At 62.6% G+C, this 18,206-nt stretch overlaps 2 protein-coding genes across 2 annotated transcripts; both read right to left on the minus strand.

The window, feature by feature from the left end:
• Nucleotides 1–6: 6 nt before the first annotated feature.
• On the minus strand, nt 7–3,382 carry CHLRE_04g221600v5 (uncharacterized protein). Its single transcript, XM_001692225.2, has 6 exons — nt 3,082–3,382; nt 2,544–2,972; nt 2,081–2,261; nt 1,556–1,880; nt 1,150–1,306; nt 7–669 (listed from the first exon to the last, which is right to left on the minus strand). Exons 1-6 carry the CDS (start codon nt 3,316–3,318, stop codon nt 496–498), a joined length of 1,503 nt encoding a protein of 500 aa, XP_001692277.2. The 5' UTR covers nt 3,319–3,382; the 3' UTR covers nt 7–495.
• Nucleotides 3,383–3,436: 54 nt separating this feature from the next.
• Nucleotides 3,437–18,162, minus strand: CHLRE_04g221650v5 (uncharacterized protein). The gene is made up of 24 exons (XM_043061910.1): nt 18,023–18,162; nt 17,225–17,704; nt 16,660–16,727; nt 16,368–16,404; nt 15,885–16,016; nt 14,134–14,204; nt 13,640–13,724; nt 13,227–13,292; nt 12,679–12,759; nt 12,317–12,368; nt 11,853–12,148; nt 11,359–11,604; nt 11,075–11,113; nt 10,706–10,797; nt 9,972–10,348; nt 9,583–9,631; nt 9,170–9,300; nt 8,610–8,747; nt 7,572–7,771; nt 6,806–7,236; nt 6,380–6,512; nt 5,777–6,070; nt 5,090–5,341; nt 3,437–4,706 (listed from the first exon to the last, which is right to left on the minus strand). Exons 1-24 carry the CDS (start codon nt 18,047–18,049, stop codon nt 4,431–4,433), a joined length of 4,053 nt encoding a protein of 1,350 aa, XP_042925262.1. The 5' UTR covers nt 18,050–18,162; the 3' UTR covers nt 3,437–4,430.
• Nucleotides 18,163–18,206: the final 44 nt, after the last annotated feature.

The raw sequence follows: 18,206 nt of genomic DNA on the forward strand, positions 1-18,206 counted from the left end.
AGGGGAAGTGTCGCTATCTCCAGATTGATTGCGCCAATGTCTGTGAAGCAGGCGAGCCGCAAGCCCTGTCCAGCTGACAGGGGGGCAGCTGAATAACGGGTAGGTCGACGTGCGCAACATGGCAGGCCTACCACGGCAAGCCCAGCTTCCCCACGGCACGTGATCCCTGTAGACTAGCTACAACCCGCCTAGCCCGCCCGCCCGCCTAGCCTGCCCGCCCGCCCCCGCCCCGAAATACCTGCACGAATCCGATCATGCAACACTCTGCGCGTTCCCACCCAAGACCACGAGACCACCGGCCCTGCTCGTCTCGCCCTCATGTGCCTCCATGCAAATCGTGCAATCCGTACTTCCCGTAAACTCTGTACACCTGATCTCGAGCCACCACCCCTATAGCCGTTCCCGCCCAGTGGTGGCCCCATCACTCAATCAAGCCGCGCCCACCCCACGAAAGCAATCACTTAAGATAGCAAGTTGCCGCTCATCAAAAAGATATCAGATCCTAACGAAGAGGCCGCGCAGGCCGCCCATGCGCGGCATGTCGGTTTCCACGCGGATGTTGCTGTTCGGCAGGCGGCTCTTCATCCAGCCGTGTGATGAGAAGGCCACAACACGCGTCGGCAGCGCGTTCGCGACCTTGGCCGCATGGAAGGCGTCCTCGCAGTCGTACTGCATCTCGCGAACGGCGGGAGGGGATGGATAGAGTGAAGTATCGGCATTGATGCCATCTATCCAGCCTCCAGCAAAAAGAATGAGTAGTGAACTACCGTATTACGCCGTTCCAAAGGCCAGGGCGCGCTAGGCATGGATGGGTTACGGGAGCCGACGGGGTGAGGGGTGAGGGGCTGAGGGCTGTCACGTCATTATGCGGGCACAGCGTTTCGCCGGCCGAGCAGAAATTAGCCGTGCGGCGGGGATGGTGGTTGATTCAGTGGTGTGACCGGTGACGAGCTTGATCCATGCCGGCAGATGGGCAGAGTGACAGGGCACTCCATTACGAATACCCGCCTGCTACCGAGGACGATGCTGCTAGAATAATACGGTAATGCGGACCAACTTGCGAATATTGTACAGCCACGCACACTCCACCCTGCCATCTCCCTGTTCAGCACCTCGCCGCGCAGGCCCCTGCACAGCATGCTGGCTCACCCGCTCTATGTTGCCGTCCTGAGGCGAGTTCATGTCAGGCAGGAACAGCCAGCCAGCTGGCACATTGCTGTCCCGGACGAAGACGCCCTCGTACACCCGCTTGTGCGCCCAGCCGTCCTTGACTCGTTTGATGGGTTCCGCGTGGTGCTTGATGCACCTGTATTCATAGGCACAACGGAGTGTGCAGACCCCACACGGCGGTATTGTTTGTACACTAGTCTGCAACATCACAAGAGGGGTTACATCAAACGCAGAATGAGGCCGCCAAGCTCCACGGCATGTACAGTATGCACAGCAGGCGACGCTTGCCCACTAGTTTGCCTATTTACAAGTTACAGGGACAGCACCTACAAAGCTCGCTAAGGCAGACCCCGCAACGTTGTGTTTTGCTTTATTTGGAACGCACCCGATTGTGTTGAATGCCACAGCGTTGTTCTGGTGCGCGGCGGTCATGGCAATGGCGCGGATGTGTGCTAGCCCCTCCTCCTGCGCCGGCCAGGTGGGCCCTCGCAGGTCGCAATTGTAGTGGTCGCATTGTGGGTGAAGGCGCCAGCCCCCGCCCTGGAGACGCGGCTGCGCCGGAACCGGCGGAGCCGGCGGAACCGGTGGGCCCGGCGGGGGCGCTCGTGCTACTGGTGCAGCCGCCGGCAGAGCGGGCCGGGCCACCGCTGCTGGCTGCGGTAGGGCCACCGCCGGCGTGAGCCGTGCTGGAGGGGGGAGCTGCTCGATTGCTGCGTTGGGGCGCGCGGGAAGGGCACAGCGATCGATTCAAGTGTTGTTATTGAGCAAGGATGTGCTGAAGGTACGGGAGGACGGCACGGCACTGCGAGCAGAAGCAGGTGGTTGACCAGGTGCGTGGTTGGTAGAATACTGTGGCACCCCCGGACTACCCGGACCCACAGCGACAAGGAAGCACGAATGAAGGACCTACTCAGGGGCATTGGCCCGGCGTTGATGAGGAGCATGAGGTAGGTGTATCCACCAACAAGCGTGGTCGAGACACCGGCGTTGATGGCGAAGGAAAGCCTGAAGCCGAGGAGAGGCGCGAAGACGACAGAGCAGAAGCCCCACCAGGTTGACATGATGTAGAAGATGGCAATAGCGCCCAGTGCCTGCGTGCAAGTTTGAATTTGAGTGTAAGTGTGTGTAAGTGTGAGTTGGAAGGGGAGAGAACCGAGAGGAAAGGCAAGGGCGTAATCGAGGGCAAGGCAGCATGTAAAAGCAGGTGCAGGCAACCAAGCAAGGGCGCAGGCAACCAAGCAAGGGCGCAGGCACGACGGGCTCGCCAAGCAAGCCGCGAGCCCTGCACATCTCTTTAACCACATGTACACAAGCCTATTTGCTAATTATGAAAGCAGCAGCATAGCACCGCTGTCCATTTCCATTCCGCTCACCTGCATGGCAAACCACATGACCATGTGCCCGCCCATGCGCAACCTCTGCACCGTCTCCTCCACAGTGCCCAGCAGGTTGTGCGCCGCCAGCGGTAGGCCCTGCGCGTTGTGGATGAACTGCTGAATCTCGTGCATCGAGAGCAGCGCCTGCTGAGTGATGAGCGTGATGTTGGTGTCCACGCTCCTGCCGAGGTCGGTGTAGGCCTGCAGCAGCTGCGATGTGTCGGCGGCAACAAGCCGCATGATCCCGCGCGCATCCGTCACCAGGTGTGACACCTCCAGGAGCGCACCCTGCGCGCTGCGAGTCACAACCTGCAGCGAGCCGGTGGCGGTGCGAACCAGCTGCCCGGTGCTCTTGATGACGCCCCGGGCATCCTTGCTCAACAGCAACAGCTGGCGGTTGGCGTTGTAGCCGAGAATCCGGCCAACCTGCGCACATATGAAATAATCCAGAGGGTGATGTGTCGCCCCAACCCGGTTATATGTGCCATAGTAATTTATCCTGCTGCCTCATGACGCACGCATGCCACCGACCCACCTGCGTCAGGTCCCTGATGGCGCGACCGACATCGGCGCCCCTGGCCACGACCTGGCGGTCTACGGCCCGAATCAGGCTGCTCGCATCGGAGCTGAGCACCATAACCTGCCCGTTGATGTCCTGGAGCAGCTTGCCCGTCAGGTTTCCGACGGACCTCAACTCGCCATCCGCTGTGGTGATGATTCTGTTGCCAGCCGACGTCAGCGCCGCAATGCCCTCAGTGCTAGTATCCAGCATAACGCGTGCACTGTCGCCAACTTGTTGAAACGTTGCTGCTGCGCCAGCGCCAGCGGCGCCAGCGGCCAGAGAGCTCGGCACGATGCCCATGTGTATGGCTTATCCCGTTGTTTGTTTCACACTATGACAAAATATCATCGAGGGTTTCCCTATTTGCGAAGCAATCTCCGATGCAGGTACCTACCATGCACGCCAGACCAGCCGGGACCGATCGATGCACGGTTAGCGCAGGTTCGACGTCCTGCTGCTACATACATCAAGATAATATTGCCACAGGTACTTTCTCGTATGTTGTAGCTTGTGCGTGCATCGCTTCATCGCTTGACAACAATAGCGCGTCGCCAGCATTCCGCACCAAATTATACATTAAATAGGACATAAGAGATTCAATTTCGAATCAAACGTACAATGTTGAACTGCACCCTTCTTGACTGCCCCCCTGTCCAATCGGCGGCCACAAAACAGCAGCAAAGGTCCGCCGCGGGTCTTCGAACGCCTCCGCCTCCGCCTCCACCACCGCCAACAGCGCGGCCCGGAGGGGCCCGGCTGCCCAGGGTGTGGAACAGGCCGCTGGAGCTGTGGGCAGCATACAGAAAAAAACCTCCAATGGGCGGCCTCACAACAGCAGCAAGGGCAGGCTTGGCATATTCACGTAGTGCCCGCTTCCAGGGAGATGCATGCCAGCTGGATAGCTGAGAGTACGGTAGCTGCAGAGTGGGAAAGCATTGGGCTAACGCTGTCACCACGGGAGCGGGCACAGGAGAGTGGATGAGCGCGGGCAAAAGTAGCACAGGCCCACACGCACATTACTCCCATTTTATCAGCAGGAATCACCCGATGGGTAGGAGGGGCGTCTCGCAACGTCGTATGTCGACATGTCGCAACCTGACCATGTCAAACTGCAACTTGCAAACCCGCATTACCCAATCCGGTTGCAATTCGTGCCCTGACTTTTAGTGGTCCAACCTAGCCGCCTCAGGAGCGCTTGCCGGGCCCTCCACGGCCTCCACCCACATGCTGCTGTACCCACTCACCTACCGGTATCGCTCACTCACTGACTTCACTGCCCCCTGCTCGCCCTCGTCCTCACGCATTACTGCACCCTCTCTCACCTACGCTGCCGCCTTGGCCTTGCCCGCGCCCTTCTTGCCCACACCGCCGGCACTCGCCGCCGCCGCTACCCCCGCCGCAGGCTTCTTGCCCCTGCCCTGCTGCGCCTTTCCTGCCGCCGCCTCGCGCTCCCCCTCTCGCTCCTGCTGCTGCTGTTGCTGCTGCTGCAGCGCCGCCTCCTCCGCCTCCGCCTCCTGCTCCCGCGGCGCCAGCGCCACGTCAGCGACCTCATCCCCCTCGTCCAGGCTCATCAAGAATGTGCCGCGCGAGTACAGGCCCTGAAGGCAACACAACAAAAGTAGAAAAATAATTATGAAAGTAAACACACAAATTGAAAGTGCACATTACAATATAGCCACGTGAGGAGCACGCCGCAAGCAGCGGTGGGTTGGCAAGAGCGAACGGCGCCCGCCTGCCCGCACACACACACACACACACACACACACGCCCTACCAGCACGAACCTTCCCCCAAACCCCTCGTGTCCCTGCCCTTTCATCCCGGCAGTCCCATTTACCAGGAATTTATGCTCCTTGGAGCTGGTAGTGGTGAAGAAAACCACCCATCCGCACATATTTCGTTTGGCTCGCGCAAGTAACCCTCCCTCTCCCTGCCTCCTCTCCCTGCTCTCCCTCTCCCTGCCTGCCCTCCCGCTTCCTCACCTGCACCGGGATGCTGTCCACGCTCTGACGCACCAGCACGCCGTTGCGACTGGCCACCACCACCTCGTCACCGTCCCCCACCACCAGGCAGCACACCAGCCGGTCCGGCCCCGAACCGCCGCCGGCAGTAGCAGCAGCAGCAGCAGATTTGGCGGCAGAGCCGCTACGGCTGCTGCCGCTGCTGCTACTGCTGCTGCCGGTCTTGTTGCGGGTGCGGCGGCCGGTGCCCAGTCGAATCACCTTGCGGCCGGCCTGCGTGTGTGGCGGGTCGGGGCGGTGCGGTTCAGAATCGGGTTCGATTGGGGGATGGGGATCGGGTTGGGGGCAATCGGGCGAGAGGGGCGATGTGGCTGGGTTTGTGAGTGTTCACATCCACGCGGCGTGCCCCCCACGCGTCGCGTGCTCCCCATCGCCCCGGCGCCCCTGCGTGATATGCCTACCCATGTCTCCGCCTCCGACTGCCCATGCCTTTGGCCTCCACCCCCCCCCCCAAGATGGTCTACCGTCTACCACTTTCTTGACTAATCATAAATGTAACCCCCCCTTGCACTGGGTTCGGTTCAGTTTGCTGTGGCTGCTTTGTACAAACCCCCAAAAAAGCCTGCGCCCCCGCCTCCGGCCCCCGCAGCCGCCTCCGGCCCCGCCTCCGCCCCAAGCCTCCGGCCCCCAAAGCCTGCGGCCCCCCACCTTCGCGCGGTGCCCCAGCGACAGCTGTGACAGCAGGACGCGCTTGCCGCTGCCCTGCGCCGTGACCAGCAGCAGGCACGGCCCCATCGCCGGCCGAGCTGCGGCCGCCGCCTGTTCCCCAGCCACCTCCCCAGCCACCTCCTCGTCTTCGTGGTCCTCCTCCTCATCATCATCATGATCCTCGTCCTCCGCCGCCGCCGCTGCTGAGCCCAGCCCGGCCGCCAGGGCTGCGGGCAGGATGGTTAGGTCGGCGATGCGGTCGTTTGGCCGCCGCTTGCTGCCCAGAGCCACGGCCTGCAGGTGTGTGTGTGTGTGTGTGTGTGTGGTTGTGTGTGTGTGTGTGTGTGTGTGTGTGTGTGTGTGTGTGTGTGTGTGTGTGTGTTAAAGAGCACAAGGAAAACATTACGCGTTAGGACAGTGTATGCGATGCAGAATTACGTGTGTGTGTGTGGGCGTAAGAATGTGATGAATGCAGTCAAAAGCCTTTTCAAGGATGACATTCTTCGGGTTCATTCTTGGTACGGTAATCATGGGATGGCGCAAACACACACCCTACCCCACCCCGCACAAACATCGCGTCCCCACCGCCACCCCTGCCCGCACCTTGACGCCCAGCGAGCTCCGGCCGCTGCGCCGCAGCTCCCCCGCCCGGAACAGCACTGCTTGCCCCGCCGCCGTCACCGCCACCACCACATCGCCGCCGGCCCGACTGGCATCGGGGACCAGCAGCGCCCAGCTGCACACGGGGGCGAGCAGAGAAGAAGGGAATGGATTGGAGTTGGCGGGATTGTTGCGTAGCCATGAGAAATGGGAGGTCAGGAGGGAAGATGGGATGGGTGGGAAGTGCCTTTGCCATGGGATGGGATGGGACGCACGGCATGACCACGGCCGCCCGGAGCCCGGGCCGAGACCAGGAGAGACGAGGACCCCAAAGCCCAATCTCACAGAGCCGCAACCCTCGCCTAGGGAGTCAGGACGACCACATAACATCCGGCACGCCGATCGGTGTGTATGTGTAGTCCTACTCACCCCAGCTCGTCGTCGGTGCTAGCGCCGCCGCCCTTGCCGCCGCCGTCCTTCTCCTTCCCGGTCCCCTGCGTCTGCGCCTGCGCCTGCTGCAGCCCGCCCATCACCGGAAGGCCAACCCTCGTGATCTTGGTGGGCAGCGCGATGCGCTTGATCAGGCCGCGGCGGCTGCACAGCACCACACTGGGCCCCGCCTCAGGACCCGCCGCCGCCGCCGCTTCTTCGCCCTCGGCCTCCGCCTCCGCGCTTGCCCCGTCTGCTGCCGCCGCCGCCGTTGCCGCCTCCTCGGCAGCCGCAGCGCGCGCGGCGGCGCCGCTGCTGCTGCTGCTGCTGCGACGGCTGCGGCTGCTACTGCTGGCGCCGGCCTGGGTGGCCAGCGCTGGCGGCACGGGCAGAAGTGCAGCGATGGGAAAGGACGAATCCAGCTTTAGCACCTGCAGGTGGTGGTGGTGGTGGTGGTGGTGGGCGTTGTGGGTGGTGGGCGTTGTGGGTGGTGGGCGCGAGCACAGCCAGCTACGATGGTAATCAACGAATGCATGGTAAAGGACGTGTGTACGACATCACGTGATGGGCGGGATCGCGCGGGGATGCTGAAGCAGCCTGTCTCAGATGGGACGTGGGATGTGACGACCGGGAGCGGCACGCTCCGCGCCGTTCCGATACGGTGATGTGCATACCGTATGCAAATAAATGAACGCAAACAACACATCAAAATTATGAAGCGCAAATTGATCACGTCATGCCGAGACCGACGTCCATGAAGGCTCACGTTTGCGACGCTCGCGCCCGATGGCGACGGCGCCGCCGCCGCCGCTGCCGCGCCGCCTCCCGCTCCCGCGCCGGTGCCCAGCATGGCTGTGGTGGCGAATGCCCTGCCGTCGGGCGTGAGCAGCAGCAGCCGGTCGTGGTCGCGGCCGGAGGCGAGGCAGGCCAGCGCATCGCCGGACCTTAGCTTCATGCCGGACTTGCCTGCGTGTGCAAGATTGTGCGGGGGGTAGCAGTTTGGTTGTAGTCCATTGTGTTAAAGAGCACAAGGAAAACGTTGCGCAAAGACAGTGTATGCGATGCAGCAAAGCGACGGTTTACGGATGTTACCTGAAGTTACCTCGCATACCTGCTGCGGTGAGCCGCCGGTCTTACCAACCGGAAATCGCGCAACCCCCGCTACTCTAACCTCGAGGGGGGATTTGTGTCCACACGCTCTCAAGGGTGCAAACCCATGCATGTGCTCACGGTACCGTGAGGCCCAAGCACTCCTACGATTCCTAGCTCCGCGTCGCTACTCCTGGCCGCTAAGTCCAAGCTCCCGCCCAATCAATGAAATTCTCACCTACGAGCGAATAAAAAAACAACAGAGCACAGGGCGGCAGCAGGGGAGTGTCACGTACAAGAGCGAAGGAACATGTTAGCGCGGCGGCGCGCGACGAGCAAGAGCAAACACGCAGCCCAGTCCATTGTGTGTGTACGCGATGAAAGGAAGCGCGCAGGACAATGCTCAAACACTTAAGCGTGCGCGTATTAACAGTGCGTGCATATGCAGGGTCGAAGTTCGGACACGCGTGGACGCGTGGAAAGTGCACGAAAACGACACGCATGCGCCGCGCCTCTGAGCCCCTTAGCTTGCTGGAACCCCCGCCAACCGACCCTACAACGTGCCCTGACATGGTAACACGCATCCATCCTGTCCACCCATCCACACATCACTTCCCTGCAATCCCGCCCACAAAAACTCTGCGCCACAGCGCCCACATACCGGTACGTACATGTGTGCGCCCGCTCCCTCATCCCTCACCCCTCAGGCCCTCACCCCGTGTGTTGCGGTTCTGCGCCGCCAGCGCCTCGCCAGGAAGCCGCCGCAGGAAGCCGCGGCGGCTGGCCACAACCAGGCACGGCTCGTTGGGCGTAAGCGCTGCCAGCAAAGCCGCGGGCTCGGGCTCGGCGGCGGCTGCGGGGGTGTATACCGTATGGAGTAACATGCATGTTTATTTGAGAAGTGAAGGCGTAGGGGGGTGGGGGTGTTACAAAGATGGTTGGAAACGCGGTACAGGATGCACTGGAGACTGCAGAAAAAGTCGTTGGGGGTGGGGGGTTTGGGGAGCGGGTGTGTGTGGGTGGGGTTGAGGGCAGCTGAAGGGCAGGGGAGTAGGCATTTCCATCCCCGAGTGTATGGCAGTGCATCTTTGCATATGTGTATGTGCGCTTGTGCGCACATCGGGCTTCGAGCCCCTACCTCTGCAGCGCCTGTTCCCCAATAACGTGCATCACACCCCTCTGTTTGATTCTGGTTGTTCCTTGCATATGTTAACTCATGCTTCACACTGGGGCTGGGAGGCGCCAGCAACCAAAGCACTCCGCGCCGCCACTCACCCGCCTCCTGCGCCCCAAGCACCGAGGTCCGGCGCGGGTCCCCGAACGCCTCCGCCGCCGCTGCCGCCTCCGCCTCCACCACCGCCAACAGCGCAGCACGGCTGCCAAGGATGTGGGACAGGCCGCTGGAGCTGTGGGGAGCATACAGAAATACACACACACGTGAGTTGATGCGCATGTGTGCTTGTGTGTGTTTGTGGGCTTATGCAACTGTGCGAGAGCGAGCACACAAGGCAAGGGCACACGGACAGGACAGTGCACGCGGTGTGTGTATTTCCCTATGCGCATGGGAACTAACACCCGGATGTTGTGAAAGCAGTACATCAAACGTAAGGACCGGGACCATGAGTACGCCAGCCCCCAACGGCCAAAACCCCTTCCCCACTCCCGGCCGTGCCCTCACGCCCTCTCACGTCTCGTGCAGCTGCTGCCTCTCCGCCTCCAGCTTAGCCGCCTCCAGGCCTACGTGGTGGGTTGCAAGGTTGAAATCATGGGTGGAGAGGCGCGCGAGTGTGAAGCATGTGGGTGCGCGGGTGCCAGGAATGTCTCGCTCCCGTACCTCGAGTCCCAAGATTGATTGGATCTCAAGCCCCTCGCCAGTCCCCTGCCCCCCCGTCACTCACCCAGCCCACTGCTTCGCTCACGCTCTACTACCGTACTACGCATACCATAGCCCTGCACTTTACCGCATGACTTCCTCCAACCCACGCCCCTCCTCTCCCCCACTCCCCCCCCCCCCCCCCTCACCACCGCCCCATTCCTCACCACCATCCCACACGCCACCGCACCCACTCCTCCCCACCCGTCAGCCGCCGCAGTGTGAGCCCCAGCACCGCCTCCGCCTGCGCCTCGCTCAGCCCGTGTCGCGCCACAAGCACCGCCCGCGCCGCCGCCCCGTCCGCCGCCGCGCGGATGTCAGCCACCACCGCATCCAGCCGACTATTGCTGCTGCTACTGCTGCTGCCGGCCCCGTTGCTGCTACTGGCGGTCCCGTTGCGGCTGGTGCTGCTACTGCGGGGCTTGTTGCTGCTGCTGCTACTGCTGCTACTGCTGCTACTGCTACTGCTGCTACTGCTGCTGCTGCTACTGCCCAGCACGGCCAGGAATCCGTCCACCAGGTGCAGCCGCTGCTGGGCGGCGGCCAGGGCGGCCTGGGTGCGCCGCGTCACCACCTCACACCTGCGAGCGGAGGGGGAGGGGGAGCCGTCCATGGAGGACAGAGTGATTACATCACAACTTTGGAGTGCCGGGTGGGAGGGGGGTTGCAAAGATTGATACAGAGAAGTTTAGCGAGGGGGGTGGAGAGGGCATGGCCGTGTGAGCAGCAGCGGCGGCGGGGTAGCAGCGGGGCGGCCTACAAACCGTTCGCATGCATGGCTCCCCCGCCTCGGGCCCCGCCCCAACTCCGTCTGACCCCCTCTCCCCACCCCATCCCACCCCTCTGCCTCACCCTCTCGCTCTTTCGCATTGGGTTCGGTGTAGTTTGGGCTGGTATTTACAGCCCACTCCCCCTCACCCCCGCCGCCAGCCGCCCACCTGAACTCCAGGAACGCCGCCAGCATGTCCTTGAGCCCCAGCTGCACTGGGCTGGACCCACACAGAGCCACACAGTTGAAGGACTGGCTGATCTGGGGGCGGGCGTGTGCGCATTTGTGTGCATATGTAGGGTGGCGGGCGGGTGGGAATGTCCGTAAGGATATGCAGGAGTAACTGTTGTTGCATGGTGGCGTGCAAAGTGTAATGCAAGGCCTCACAATACCCTGCCAACACAATACGTTACCCCGTGTACGGTAGTTGTCTCGACACACGCTCATCCGCGTGTCGTCGCATTGCTGCATCACGTAAACAGTCTTTTCCTTGTGCTCTTTAACACTGTAGCCCACACCAGCGCACATCAGCACACACCTGCAGCCGCGTGTCCTTGAACAACTGGGCCAGCAGCAGCTGGGCGAGGGGGGCGCGGGTGCAGAGGGGGGGAGGGAGGGTTGTCGCATTGAAGGGGCAAGAGGATCCAAGCACACCCCATGCCCCAAGGCAAACCTTCAGTTCATCCGCACTAGCCGGCCCTAAATGCAGCTCTGCTAACAAAAAGTCGTCATCATCGGAGTATTCACCGGCCTTCAGCTTGGCACCCCTTCTCCGCTCTACACCAAATCAAACGCCCTCCCAGACCCCAATCCCCTCCTCACCTCGGCGTTCCACCCCATCTTGACTTCTACCACCACTCGCATGCCGGTGCGGTCGCTCTCATCACGCACGTCCGCAACCCCCTCCAGCCGGGGACCCGAAGAGCCGGACCCGGAAGCCGAAGAGCCGCCGCCACCGCCAGAGCCGGAAGCCGAAGAGCCGTCCTTGCCGCCCTTGGCCGCCCGGCTGCGGCTCTTGGGCTCCTCCCGCGGCGCGGCCATGTGGGCGATGTCAGCCACCAGCTGAGCCTGTGGGTGAGAATGTCAATTCATGTTCACTCCCTGTCACATACAATCGATTTCAGCAGCTGTACCGCACAATGCGCAGTTCTTTGGCAAGTGGTTGTTAGCGGTTTAACCCTCAGGCCAAGACGCGGCCTTCCCATACTCCCCTACTTCACACGACCCGAACCCATTGGGACTGGGATCAATGAAAACCAAACCCTACACAAACACACAAACACACGCGACACGCCTCAACCCCTCCCAAACCCCACCTTGCACACGCTGTACGGCAGCTCTGTGATTACAATGAGCTCCGGACCCCCATCCGCCGTCTCCGCCGCCTGCGCCAGCTTCTCCGCCGCCGCCTCCGCCGTCGCCGCCGCCGCGGCCGCCGCCTTGCCCCGCGGCTTGGCCTTGGCAGTAGCACCCGACTTGCGGGAGCGGCTGCTACTGCCGCCGCCGCTGCTACTGCCGGCCCGCTCGATGGTGGCGGTGCCTCGTAGGACAACGCTGCCGCGGCCGGTGCGGTAGGCAGCGAGCAGCTCGGGGCCCGTGATCAACTGCCCGCCTGTTGTTGTTTTAGGGTGCGTTATGTGTTACCTTTTTATGTGTGATGTGTTTGTTATGTTATGGAGTGTGTCATTACCGGAAGTGACGTGTCTCTCCAGGAACATGCCTAGGCGCGGGCACATCTCTCGCCTTGTTTCCGCCCCATCCCCTCCCTCCCACTCCTCACCAGTGGGGTAATCGGGCCCCCTGACGCACTCCATCAACTCCTCCGTGGTCACCTGGGGCGGGGGGGGGTGGGGGGCGGGGTCGGAGGGGCACGGGCGAAGGGGCGGGGGTGAGGGTCGGAGGGGTTGGCAGGGGAGGGGGGAGTCAAGCAGCGGTCCCGTATTGGACGCGGGCTGGCCCTCACACACATAACGCATACACACGTACACACAGACAGACACACACACACACACACACACACACATTCCAACCCACCCACCCCCACCCTTGCACACACACACACCCACCCCCACCCTTGCACACACACACACACACACACACACACACGCACGGCCCCTGCCGTCCCCCTCCCTGCCCACCCACCTCCGGGTTGGCGATGAGGCGCCGCAGCGCCGCCACCACCTCGCCAAGGTTGTGGGGCGGGATGGTGGAGGCCAGTCCCACCTGCACAGCGCCGCAGAGCAGCAGCGCAGCAGTGCGGGCGTCAGTGTGGGTGCGGGCGTCAGTGTGTGCGGGTGTCAGTGTGCGCGGGCGTAAGTGGTGCGGGTGTCAGTTCATGCCTGGGTGTTGTTGGTGCGTGCATGCGTACTGTACTGTATGTGCATGTGAAGTTCTGGACACGCTGAAATGACAACAGCTGCTCGCGCGCTGCCTGCCTTACGCTGCCCCGCTAGCGCTGCCTCCCGTGCACCCCAGAGCCTCCCTCTGTCAGATTTGTACTGGGCAGGGCAAATTGGCACCCCCACCCCACTGCCACTGCCCGCCAGTAGCCCTGGTGGGCTTAGTTCCCAATGAACTACCACACCCCTACCCCCGAGACTTCTTCGTTGGGTCCCGGCATGTAACCCCCATCCCGCCCCCCGCCCCAGGCCGCCCTCACCCCAACCCCGCCCCCAGGCCACACCCCTCACCGCAATGCCCTGCGAGCCGTTGACGAGTAGGTTGGGCACCACCGCCGGCAGCACCACCGGCTCTTGCTGCATAGGGGGGTTACATTCATGATTATTTAAGAAGGCAAGGGAGGAAGAGGACGAGGCAGAGGTCACGAGGGGTTGTGGTTATGCGAAAGCTGGTTCTGGCATAGGATGGAGGTGTCTTGATGCAGCCGGGTAGAAGACAAACCTGGACGGCTGACTCCATCCATCCAGACCCACACAGGCCCACCCCACCCCACGCAGGCTTCCAACCCACCCACGACGCATCCCCACCAACCCCCCCCCATAGGCCACGCTCTCCTCCTCGCCCTTTTGCATTGGGTTCGGTTTAGTTGGGCTGGCATTTACAACCTCCCCCCCCCACTCCGCCCCCACCAGCCCCACAGTACCTGCGACGCGTCAAAGGTGTCCCGCCACTCCACTGTGGCTGCGCCCAGGTCACCCAGCAACAGCCCCTCAGCAGCCGGCGCCAGCCTGGGACACAAGGCAGCAGCAGCAGCAGGCAGCAGCAAGCAGCAGGAGCGGATGCAGCGGAGGCAGTAACAGTGCAGCAGTCGGAAGCAGCAGGAGCGGAAGTAGCCGGCAGCAGCCGCTAGCGGAAGCGGCCGGCAGGCTAGCGGAGAACAACTGCGGCAGTGTTGGCAACTGACAATGCGCGCACACACCGCTGCTTGTCGCGCTGCAGCAGCTGCTCGTGCGCTGCTACCGTATTCCATTGAGCAGCTTGCAAACCAACTCGCCCCCCCCCCCGGTTTAGTTCGGGCTGGTATTTACCACCACCCCGCCGCCCCACACACACACAGGAAATCCGCGGCCGTAACTCTGCATCGCATACGTTGTCCTACGCAACATGTTTTCCTTGTGCTCTTTAAGACACACACACCTGCATTCCGTGTATCTCATGGCGGCTGCGGGGTCGGCGTCCACAGAGCCGAAGTTGCCGTGGCCTTGGACCTGTGGGTTTGGAAAGGAGAAACCAAGTGAGAGGCGAGGTTGTAGGTGTATGCCTTAGCGGGGCACAAGCGAACAGGACTGTGCTCGACAGTGCGTGTGTAAGCACAAGGAAAGCAGTGCGTGTGTGTGTGTGTGTGTGTAACTGTGTGTGTGACTGTGACTGTGGGTGGGATGAGCCCGTGGTGTCGAGGTCCAGTCGCGCGCGCGCTTGGTGCAGGCCCCCATTTTTGTAGCACCCCCCCCCCGGCAACCGGATACACGCCCATACACACGCCCGCCCGCTCACCCACGCATACACGTCCCACGCCCCAAGCCCCGCTCCGACATGAATCGCCGGCGCCGCTCGCCCTGCTGCTCCACGACGCCTCGGCCCCATCCCATATGTATTATCGCTTGCAACTAACGCCTCTACCTGTGCTCCGCTTGTTTTAGCTTGGTTCGGTCTAGTTTGGGCTGGTATTTACACACACACACACACACACACACACACACACACACACACACACACGGGCGACGACGAGCTCCACTTCAACACCTTCGTCGCGCTGTTCCCGCTGGTCTCGGTACCAGCACCACGCTATTTGTCTCTTAAAGCCCGCGTCACAGGTCTGGGACCCCGTCCGGTGCCCGCGATGCATGCGCAATATGCCCATCGGTACCGCTCGGTCACCTTCTGCGACCACCTGATGGCTCTGGTGGCTCTGGCGGACGGCGGACCTCGTCACGGAGTGCGGCCAGGTCGCCGAGGCGTACGGCGCGGCACTACCCGCGACACGTCGCGGCGCGTGTTCCCTATCAGGGGGGTAACTGGATTCCGGGGGGTGGTGGGGGGCTCGTCACGAACAGCCGACGCGGCCACTGGGGCCGCGAGCGTGCCTAGCCTCGGTGCCGCCGTGGAGTGGGGAGCGGGAGGCCAGCTCCCGCCAGCCCACGGCGCACGCACGTCACACGCACACACACCAGCCTGACACGCGTCTGGAAACGCTGCAACCGCCGCCCGCCACGTCCCCCATGCAGCCTCGTCCCCGTTTAGTCGCAGTGCCACCGCTAACTCGCCCTCTTCCAATAGTGTTATTGTACTTAGTGGGCGGGATTTGGGACGCGTGATACCTAGCTTGTCTGCTGCACGCCGCCTCTCTTGTCGCCGTTGCCATTCACATGCCCGTGACACTTCCTCGCTGCCGCCCTATGCCCATGCTTCCACTTTTGCCTATAGGTGAGCTCGACTACGACCAGCGGGCGGGAATCTGGGAATTAGGCGTGCTGGGTAAACGTTGTTTAGCGCGCCCAGGGTGCGGAGCATGGACGCATACAGGTGCAACGCGGGGTCAGGCCGAATGGTCGCCCGTGGGGTTCCAGGCTTATCGCGGGTAAGTATGACTACCTGGGTCACGACAGTCACGCGACGCTCGGTAAAATGGTGGGTATCGGTAAGTAACTCCAGCGTCGTCTGTGCGGGCTTTCGTTTCGTTTTTTAACACACACACACACACACACACACACACACACACACACCGTCGCTTTGCTGCATCGCATACACTGTCTTTGCGCAACGTTTTCCTTGTGCTCTTTAACACACACACACACACACACACACACACACACACACACACACACACACACACACACACACACACACACACACACAAACCCAAACCCGGATTCCCGCCCCTTCCTCACCAGCGGCACGCGCATGGAGAAGTCCTGCGCCAGCCGCACCAGGCTGTCATACACGGCGTTGTCGCCGTGCGGGTGGAACTTGCCCAGCACCTCGCCCACCACACGGGCGCACTTCTTGTACGGCTTGGTGGCCTGGGCGGGGTGGTTGGGGGGTTCGTGGGAGGGGGGAGGGGGTTTAGGGGGATTTACATTCATAACTAGTTAAGGAAGTGCAGGGCAGAGGGAGGTTGGGGGTCGGGAGGGGGGGAGGGGCGGCACTGCGGCAGCAGGAGGCGGCCGCAGCAGGGGAGCCACCACGACTGACACATCACCATGGCATCGCCACGAACCCGACCAATACACGTATACACCAACACACGCACACACACAACACACACGTACACACACCACACTGTCTTTGCGCTATGTTTTCCATGTGCTCTTTAACACACCACGCGTATGCACACAACACACACGCACACACACGCGCCACCACACGCTCACCACCAGGCCCAGCTCGTGCATGGCGTACAGGATGCGCCTGAGGGGCAGCGCGCGGAAAACGGGCAACGGAAGGTTTTGTTCACACCATTGCAATGCGACTTAAGGCTTGGTTGACTCGCCCCACGGAACTGCACACTTCGTCGAAAACATGGTGAGACACATCACCATGGCACGTCTAGCCGCCACCGCCTCCAGGTCTCATTGGGAACATGGATAACAAACCGCCCTCCCTCCATGAACGGAAACCCCACGCAACTACCCCAGTGCGGCTACCCGTTCCCAAAGCGCCCACCTGTGCACGGGCTTGAGTCCGTCCCGCACGTCCGGCAGCGCGCGGCTCACGATGACTGACATGGCGTACTGGCGGCGGCGGCGTGGCGATAGCAAGGAGGCGGCGGTGGTGCGGATGTGAGAGGGCAAGGTGTTGAGGTCAGGTGTGGTGTGTGGTGGAGAGGGAGAGGAGAAGCAGCCGCCCGCAAGGGTCGAGGCACCGCTTGGGCTGCGGTCGGCGGCGGTAACATGCTCCGGCGGCGCGGGGGCAAGGCACCTCATCGGCCCCTGCTGCTACAGCCCACTCCATGGCCTAGGTTCGTGTTTCGACGGTGCTTCGCGCCGTGCCATCACGGCCGGCCGCAGCCCACCACCTCAGCCCGCCGGGCCGCAGCCTCAGGGCCCCAGACCCAGACCTAGACCCAGACCCAGACTCCCGTCGCTCCCGAGCCCCGAGGGGTGTCGCTCCCAAGTCCCGAGTGCCGGTCACCCATGCGAGGTGATTACGGCATCAGCCCCAGTCTTAGAACCCCAGCCGCCTGTCGCTTCCGAGTCCCGGTCGCCGCCATGGCGTGTGCCTCACTCACCGACATGTACGAGTCGTGCGTCTCGTCCACAAGCTCCCGGTCCTCCACCCGCTCTGCTACAGCCACCGCCGCCGCCCCCGAGCCGCCGCCGCTGCTACTGCTACTGCCGCTGGCTTTGGCGGCGCCCGCCACCAGGGACAGGCCGCGGCTGCTACTGCCGGCGACGCCGCTGCTGAGGCGGCGGCTGTAGCCATGTGGCCATGCGGCGGCGGCGCCGCTGCTGGCGCTGCTGCTGGCAGCGCCAACAACAGCAGTACCGCATACTGCAGCGCTAATGTTGCTGCTGTTGATGCATGAAGAGCTGGCGCCACATGCGGTTGTTGGCAGTGAAGCTGGCCAAGCAAGCGGTCGCTGATAGAGGCCCGAGCAGAAGAGAAGGGGCGAGGGCGAGGGTGAGGCCGCAGGGCCCGCAGGGGTGCGGCCGGCCCGGGCAGCCAATGCAGTGGCTGGCACTGCCGCGGCGCCCGCCGCGGACAGCGCCTGTGTGACGTGCGGGGAGAAGGAATCGGGGAGGGTAAGAACGGTGACTATGTCATCAGAAATTTGGATTGCGGCGTGCGGGGGAGCAGTCGGGAGGACACGACCGGGCTCGCACAAGCGGGAGGGGACACGACAGCGGCGGTCAAGACTCCCGCCCCGTCAACGCCTCCAGTGGCGCCCCCTATGGCGCCGCAACCGCGACCAAGGCCAATTGCATATGCACATCATGCCATTAGAGATCTGGGATGCGGCCGCCACTCGCTGTCCCCCTAACACGTTCGCCAAGCCCCTCGGTGGCCCGCCGGTTCCGCGCCTCACCGCGCTCGACGCGCCGGGAAGGGGCATTTGAATGGGAGAGCAGGTAGAAGGCTCAAGAATGGATACTTCTCATTTATAGGCGTGTCCGCTCTGCCAGCTGTTGGCTTACGCGCCAATCGACGTATGAATGCCTGTGTATCACGGTTTGGACCAGTCTGCAATAAGAAGTACGTATGTAATTGCA

The sequence above is a fragment of the Chlamydomonas reinhardtii genome, chromosome 4 (assembly GCF_000002595.2).
Source record: "Chlamydomonas reinhardtii strain CC-503 cw92 mt+ chromosome 4, whole genome shotgun sequence".
In the NCBI taxonomy this organism is placed as follows: domain Eukaryota; kingdom Viridiplantae; phylum Chlorophyta; class Chlorophyceae; order Chlamydomonadales; family Chlamydomonadaceae; genus Chlamydomonas; species Chlamydomonas reinhardtii.

Excerpts from the sequence above, each read along its gene's own strand:
- CHLRE_04g221600v5 (XM_001692225.2), bottom strand. The coding sequence starts at position 3,318 with ATGCTGGATACTAGCACTGAGGGCATTGCGGCGCTGACGTCGGCTGGC. Across the intron at positions 2,973-3,081 it reads CCATCAGGGACCTGACGCAG|GTTGGCCGGATTCTCGGCTA; the intron begins GTGGGTCGGTGG and ends ATATGTGCGCAG. Across the intron at positions 1,307-1,555 it reads GTGGCATTCAACACAATCGG|GTGCATCAAGCACCACGCGG; the intron begins GTGCGTTCCAAA and ends CTATGAATACAG.
- CHLRE_04g221650v5 (XM_043061910.1), bottom strand. The coding sequence starts at position 18,049 with ATGCCCCTTCCCGGCGCGTCGAGCGCG. Across the intron at positions 14,205-15,884 it reads TCTCCATGCGCGTGCCGCTG|GTCCAAGGCCACGGCAACTT; the intron begins GTGAGGAAGGGG and ends CCAAACCCACAG. Across the intron at positions 7,772-8,609 it reads GCAGAACCGCAACACACGGG|GCAAGTCCGGCATGAAGCTA; the intron begins GTGAGGGCCTGA and ends TTGCACACGCAG.